We start from the raw sequence: 8,388 nt of genomic DNA, 5'->3' as shown, positions 1-8,388 counted from the left end.
CTACTGTACACAACACGTCTGCATTTAGGGTATCCAAATGATTTTTAAAAAGAACATATGCCCAAGATCCTACTTTTCCAACTGAAAGACAGCCAGAAGTTAGAATCAGTATTAGTATCAGTGCCTCTACGTGGTACTACAATGAACCAGCACAGCAAGTGCAAAGTCATCACTCAACATGAGTAATGTTGCACAATACAATCTTTGTGTTTTATACTAACAGCCAGGAATATGTCTAACTAGTGACAAAGAATGTGCCAGGTAAGCTTACAATTTTAGCAGGACAACCTTGAAATTCTGAAATATAAAGAAACAATGCAATAGAAAGAAAACAATCACAAATGGTTACAACACCCACCCCTTTTTTCTAATCACTATATTAACATAACATTACTGATATTTTAAATAGTATTTACTTGAGGAATTTTATCTTACACATTTTGTGATTTGTTAGTAATGGGCATTTTTTACTTGTACAATGAAAATATTAAAAGCTTCAAGAATAATTCACCAGCAGAGTGAACCGTGTAAAGATCAGCTGGCATTGTCTCCCCTCTTATTTATTTGACTCTCCCAGACATATCTCTCTTACTGGAAAAAAAAAAAAAAATCTGTTTTCCAGATAAAGCTTTCAGGTTTTCACATAAATACACTGTGACATGGAGGGGGTGAGAGGGGGGGACAGGGGCTCAAAGGGCATGTGTGTTGTTAAACCTTGTTTACTTCTAGAGATACATAAGATATGTTTTCTACCATTAGGGTTGTATTCATTTTCTCACTGAAATTCAAACAATCACAGAGCATACAAAGGAAACCCCTCATTGCTTCAGGACTCTTCAGACTTTGTCCAAACAAGGGAGGAAGGAGGTGAAGGCACAAAATAAAATAAACAAATATATCAAAAAAACAGCTGACAAATTCTTACCATTTCAGATTAGATCCTGAAAAAAACTACCTTTCTAAGAAAACTACCCTTCTAAGTATTACTATCACTTTTCAATTTTGAAATTTCCTTCTCCCACAAAGGAGAAAAAAAGAAAAGGTTCTGAATGCTTCCCTTTAAGATATAAACAATATTTTGTGTAAACTTTACAGTGTGTGGACTAAGCACCTGGAGAAAACTCCCTCTCTTCATTGTGGCAGATGGGGAGGAAGATGAAGAAGTATCAGTGGAACACACGTTAGGCAGAGTGAAAAATCCCAAAATGATGCAACTCAGATACTAAGAGAACCTTCAAAAGGGGCAATAACATCTGTACATCAAGAACTAATTGAAAATAACCTAATGCATATCTCTCCCATAAATGGAGATCCAGATTTTTGGCTTCATCGTAGTAAACATTGAAACTTTTCTCACATAGAAACTCTGGAATCAGAACCAAAGAAAATAATATGTCTGGCATCTTTGTTTTCTGAACATCCAAAACATGGAGACATCACCCTGTAAACCAGATGTTACTGCAAATAAATATTATATATATATACATACAAAAACTTCAAGAGCATTACAACAAAAAGGCTGTTTGGTTTATTCTGCTTTGAAGTAGTGCTTTTCTAACTGCAATCTACTGATCATTCAACTAATTCTTTGACAGCAATTTCACACACTGTCTTTCCAGACTGTAGAACATCAGAATCACAAGCCTCAGCCAGTGTTTCTGGTAGCAGATTTACTTTGTGTTATGACAACTTTACTTTTCTTGTCATCATAATGCTGAAAAAAATCCCATCTTCACAGTACTGTCCATCTTTTGTAGGTTTTCCTTCCTTTCAGTGATACGGAGCTGTAAACTCAGATCCTTTGTTAATGATATTCCACCAGCCACTTACACTCTCTTCTTTGAATTTATATTTAATGCTGTGCTTCAAAAGGCTTTTTTCTTTCTCTTCTTTGCCCGACTTCTGTCAGCAAAATCAGAATTGTTATCATAATTATATTCTGATTCACAAAGGGAAGCACAGTAACTAGAATCTGGCCACTTCACTTGCAATTCTTTTTTCTGATTAGAGTCTGTCAACTACAATGGGACAGCACCTACTGTGAGAGCAGACTGCATGGCCTGCAGCAATTAAGGCATCAGATAGATTGCTATCCTCACACAAAACATCCACCTCTAACTTCATTTCAGAGCCATAGTGGATAAAATGAAATATCAGACCTGGTTTATGAAGAAGCTGCTGAAACAAAAGTATAGCTTCCTCACTCCAGTGTTCCCCCTTGCCAGGAATTGTATCATGCAAAGAGCAAGAGTGTGCCAAGCGTGGCAAGTATAACAGACTTTCTGGAACAACTTTAAGTTTATGGATATCAGAATAAGGTATGGTCCTCAGAAAGCCATAATCAATAAATGTAAGAACAACAGACTGACCTGTTACTTCACTAATTTCTGCCCTGTACCACTCTGCTTCCTGCCCAAACTCGATCAAGCAGCTAGCACCAGGAATCACAAGTTCTTCTGGCAGAGCTGGCAAGTTGTCAGGAAGGTCAGAGAGCAGCAAGGACAAGTTTCGCATGCAGTCAAAGAAGATTTCAAACTGGATGCTGAAGTTTGAAGGATCAGTAACTGCAGTTGCACACCCAGGATATGTTCTGCCACTACGCAGCAGCATCCACATGACTGAATTTATCTTGAATGACATATCAAACTCCTTACAGTTTGTATTACTGTATTTTTCTGGTCCAGCAATTGTCCAACAATGACTTAAGAGCTGGTTCAAATACTCCTGAAGTGTAACTTCCCCTACTAAAATATCTACCTCCCAGATATCAGATGATTTCAAGTATCTCAAAAACAAGATCCTTATTTCACAATCTAGAAGTGCATTTACTACATGGTCTAAGTGTATTTTCTTCAGGTTTTTAGAACAAATCCACCTACAATAAACAGCTTGTTTAGGAATACTTTTAATCTCATCACTGAGCATCTTTGCATTATTTAAGGACACCATCTCACATATGCCATAATCCACAAAAAAAACTAGCATTAACTTTTCCCTGACAAATTTCTTTACTACTTTTGATCGATTCCATTTTAAGTTCCTTTCAGACTGTGTAATGCATTCCAGTCCCTGTTCAATGTCATCCACTCTAAGCGAATCACTTCTTTGTGCTTCTTTGTCAAGCATTACGTTTAACTCATGTAGTATTTGCAGATTTTTAAGTAACTGTACATAAAATTCTCCATTCTTTGAAATATTAACTACTTCCGCTGCTTCTACTTGTCCAGAATTTAAAACCTGATGAAGGAGACTTAAGGGTTTTACAGAAGTATTTTTCATCCCAGCAGCCTTGGTTTTATTTTGGCCACCTAAACTGTTCTTAGACTTTCGAGGATTACCATTTTGTTTAGGCTTATTTTCCAAAGAAAATACCCATGTGCTATTCCACCTTATGCTGTTTATTTTATGCAAAAGGCTGTTAGACAAAGACTCTCCATCACAAATTACATCTATTTCCCATTTTTCTCCATGTTGCTGTAAGAACTTGCAAGCTACTGGCTTGTCACTTACTGTTCTTGCAAAATATGCAGCATGTTCTTTAGTCCAGCTTTCACCAGGAATACTTTTTACACTGCTAAGGAAACAATGAACACTAAACCTTGGCAGAGTTAAGAACTTTTCTGGGATCCTGCAGATTTTTGATGAACTTACAACTGCAGCATTACCATAGTCAATAAATTCTACCTCATAGGTGTTTCCTGATTTCAGAGTTTTAATAACTGCTCTATAGTAAAAACAATCAGCATCGTGCTCTGCAACAATGAGATCCCCTACCATGAGTTCATTTAAGCAATTTTCCTGACCTCTATTCTCCAAGCTTTCATTTAAATCGTCCGCTAGTTTTATTATTAAGTTTTCATCCTCTGCAAAGTGAACATAGAAACTTGATGGACTATTCATGTGAGAAATATAACCCGCTACTTCGGTATTCACCTGGATATCACGTTGAGGAAGACTGATTAATGTAGGTATATTTTTATTACTCCTTTCCTGTTGACCTGTACAATTTGGTCTTTCATTCTGAGATTCGGAGAGAGCATTTACAGTTATTTCCTTTGAATGTAAAGCAGAATAAGAGAGGGAGTGAGAAGCAGGTTGTCCAATCCAAGGTTCCTCTCCATTCTCCAGAAGAGCACTGAAAGTATTTCTAAAACATTGCTCTTTGCTGGCCTGTAAAGTTTGCTGTTTTGAGAATCCACTACACAACTTTGGTGTGCTACATGCAGTTTGCTCTTCATCTCCAAAATTCTCACCAGTATCTGCCTGGTAATACTCATAATAGGCTTGGCATTTCACTTCAGTTTTCAATTTAAGTATTTCAGGATCTTTAACACTGACTTCACTAATTTCTTTGTCATCTTTCATGCAACATATCCCTCCTTCATTACTTCTAAATTGTTCCGTACTGCTCTCCTGTGCCAACTCTTCCAATACCTTTTCTTTAATTTTCTGACTTACTTTGAGCTGTCCATCATACAACTCCACAACAATCTTTCCATCTGGTTCTCTGGATAAAATTACAGCCTTCAGCAGTTTACCAAGGAATGTTTTCACAAACCATGTAGTAATTTTTGCTGGAAATTCTGCCCCCCTAAGATCTGACAGACAGATTTTAATAGCTTGCATGGGTGTGAATAGTAGGTCAATGGCAGAATCTGGAATAGGCATCAACTGGTCTTTCTCCACCATACTCCTATTTCCAAAATCCACATAGTCAACCAACAGAAAGGACGTTGATTCCACAGGAAAAGCCAAAGCTCTGTAAAAGAGACCATCTTCCACATATTTGGCTATACATAGTCGCGTATTGCCATGATAATTTGCATTACTTGACATTTTACTTACGTCACTAACCTTCTTCATCAATGCCTCAAGAGTTTCAGAGTTGCGGTTAAGCTGACAATAGAATTCTGAAGGACTGTTTATGTGAGTTATATAAACATCCTCCTCACTTCCAATTTTTATATTAAAAGATGAATAGCAAAAACTGTACAGAGAACCCAAAGATGAAAGGTTTCTCAGTCCACCATGTTCAGGCTGGGTGAGACCACATTCACTGAGGAATTCCTCTACACTAGTAAGTGGAGTCTGTAAGTCAACTACATTGCATAAATAGTTGGGGTTCACAAGAACAACAGCATAAACAGTGCAGGTCAGTGGTCCTCTAGAAGAAGAAATGAAGTCTTCAAATTGTCTGTGCACTTCTTCAGACCAATTAATTGAGTCAGTCTGTAAGACCACATTTTTAAGGCCACATCTAAATGCTTGACTCTCTAGAGTTAGGAAATCTGGAAGAACACCCTGTACATCTTTAAGTGAAACTCTTTCCTGGTAACCATAGTCTACAAAAACCACATCAACTTCATTTGTGGATACCTCCTGCACAACAGTTGCTCTATACCACTTCCCATCTTTGGGATATTTAACAACACAGGCAGCCTGTCCAGTTTTGTAAGGACTGGTATGATCTTTATAGTATGTCTGAATTTGTCCCATCAAATTATTTAGCTCAGGCAGTTTGCTTTGCAGTTGACATGAAAAATCTGCTGGGGAAAAAATGCAAGAACACACCACTTCATTAACAGCTCCTGGTTTAAACACAAGCTCCTTATAAACTAATTTTTCTTCACATAGTGATTTATGCATTTTAGAGACAGCACGTTCTCCTAAACAGGATGGCACAACAGATTCTCTAGGCACTGGCGGCACGTTTAGTGATTTTTCCTTCTGAAGTATGTCTCCATTTCCAGACACCTTATTTTTGCAAGTATTACTGGTGTTCTCTGCATTGATTTTTTCTTTTTTACATTTGAGGTGATTCCCGTTGTGCCGCTTTTTTGCTGCCTTTAGAACAGAATCTGGTGGCTTTAGCCGATATTCAGCATAACCAGCTTGAACCATACATGTGGCAACATTTCCTTGCAGGAAACCAGTATGACACTGCACATTAACAACGTACTTGTTGTTTTGCTTTCCAACTACATGAAGTAGCAATGGTTTGTTCAACACCACATTTTTAAAGAAATCAGTTTCTTTTTTAACCCACACACCATCAACAGGAAATGTACAAGCAAGGGAACAACATATAGCTAAAGCTGGTAAATCAGAAAACTCGGGAAGCAATGTTTTCACATAGTGACAAGGTATAGTATCTGTATTTCCAAAATCCAAAAAGTAAACCATAATGCTAACACGAAACACTTTTGTGACAACACCCCGGTAATAACACCCATCCTTGCTGTACCGGGCACAGCACAGCAACCCAGGTTCTGGCTTTTTAAGGATCATCTCATCATCTCTATACTGACTGTATGTGCAGGCAATGTTTTTCATCAAGGCATGAAACTCATTCTGGTATCTACCCATTTGAATCCAAAAGTCGGATGGATTAATGACATATACTACAAAAGCTCCATAAAAAGAGTTCATTTGCATTTCTACTCTCTTGCAGTGGCTGAAGAAAGAAATGTCCCATTCAGGTAAGCAGTTTTTTTTATCTTTGTTTCCAGAGCAATTCTTAAATGAATTGTTTCTCTCAGGACTTAGTTTGTGGTTTAGTGCAATACTTCTGGTTTTTGTTTCCAAAAGTGAGACACATGGTGCAGCTGTCTCATTCTGGTTTTCTGGTTGCTCAGCATTAATTCCAAGATTTTGTTTCTGCAGAGTTATATAATACAAGCGTTCCGTGTTATTGTATAAATCAATTTGGACACACACAGAAGTTTGTCCTATTAAGGCTTGTGTAAGTTCCTTGAGCTGAAATTCTATTACTGTTTCATCCTGACTACCAAAACAAGACAGCGTACACGGAAATGAAATCATTGGTAATGTCATGAACTCAGCTTTCAGTTTCCAAACACAACTAGGTGGCACAGCTTCAATAATGCCAAAATCCATAAACCAGACCTCCACGTGGTCAGAGAGAAGTTGTTTTATCACTCCTCTATGCCACTGTCCATTTTGCCTCTTGGCAGCACAGAGCAGCCCAAAACTATCACAAGACGTAGTATTTTCTCCAACAAGAGCTTCATAGTACAAATGCATAGCTCCTGTCAAACATTCCAGCTCTTTCTGCCATTTCTGTATCTGACAATAAAATTTATTTGGGCTTCCTGCACCAGTTATTTTTACATTTTCTTTACTACCAACGGGTAGACATGGAAAGAGTTGATCTGGAATGTGCCAAAAATCTGTTGGTTTCTCAGAATTATTTAAGGTAAGTAACTCCCTGAATGGATACTCCTGTGTTAACAGTTGTGGCATTCTCTTACAAAGTATTCCTTGGGGCAATGCTCTTAAAGTCTCTACAACAAAACAAAATGAATCTCCATCAATAAATTTACCTAGCTGCAGTTCAAGAACATCAGTAATAATCTTAGGCACTTCTAGAATAAACAGCTGATATGGTGTAACAGCCTTCACACGACCAGTGATCTGTAATCCTACCAGAGATGAAAAATAGTTAATGGCTTTTGGACTCCATTTTTCTCCAAGAGGAAGTATGCTTGCAAAAACACCCAAAACCACCTTTGGAGGCAGCTGAAACAATTTATCACTAGCAGCAGCAAGATGCATTTCCTCAACAGCCAACACACGCCCAGTGTCTATAAGAAAAGTCTCACAGATATTCCCTTTCTTTCTCAGAACTCTTCCTCTATGCCAATCTCCTTCTGTGTCTTCCACCAAGCAAGATCCACCAATACAGATATCATCTTTTACTTTGAACACACGCTGTATTTCATTTTGTAGTATGAAATAGTCAAGCTCACATCCTACGTTGTATTGAGCCTGGAACATTATAACCAAGCACTCAGGATGGCATTCTACATGAGTTATCTTCAATTTCTTATCTACTGAGTCTGGTGAAGGAGTCAGAGATTCCATCTTGTCTGCAAAGAAAAAGAGTATCATCATCTTGATAATTTTCTGTATTTTTTCTTTGCAACTAATTCCTTACATGATGTTTGTTTTCAAAATGGTTTAACAGCGTATTATTAAAATTCTGGCTAGAACATATACTAAGCATTCAAGAATGTCATGTTTTAGGCAACTGGGATACACTCCACGCAATTCTCTTAGTAAAGACACGCTCAGATAACATGAAAAAAAGTACCTCTGGATTCACTCACATGGCAACAGACTGGTTCTATCACTTGAGATTAATTTTTAACCAAAATGTTGCTCCCACAATAACACCTAGGTATTCTGGTGTGTTTCTCTTTGCTTTTAGTATGTAAAAGACCAAGGACTCATCCCCTACTCACCCTGCATTTTCTGTCTAAATCACTTCTTCAAATCACTGAGAATTTATAGCTCCACGCTCTACTGTTTACTCTGGCTGTCTGTACCAATACCATATTTAAGGTTCTCATAACTGCAAGGACATAC

General features: G+C 37.7%; 1 protein-coding gene across 1 annotated transcript; it reads right to left on the bottom strand.

The window, feature by feature from the left end:
• Nucleotides 1-1,866: 1,866 nt before the first annotated feature.
• On the bottom strand, nucleotides 1,867-7,887 carry TDRD15 (tudor domain containing 15). Its single transcript, XM_053974625.1, has one exon. It carries the CDS (start codon nucleotides 7,882-7,884, stop codon nucleotides 2,005-2,007), a length of 5,880 nt encoding a protein of 1,959 aa, XP_053830600.1. The 5' UTR covers nucleotides 7,885-7,887; the 3' UTR covers nucleotides 1,867-2,004.
• Nucleotides 7,888-8,388: the final 501 nt, after the last annotated feature.

This window comes from Vidua macroura, chromosome 3, assembly GCF_024509145.1.
Source record: "Vidua macroura isolate BioBank_ID:100142 chromosome 3, ASM2450914v1, whole genome shotgun sequence".
Lineage (NCBI taxonomy): Eukaryota > Metazoa > Chordata > Aves > Passeriformes > Viduidae > Vidua > Vidua macroura.
The sequence above is the reverse complement of the archived record's forward strand: the minus strand, read 5'-3'. Positions and strand labels throughout refer to the sequence as shown.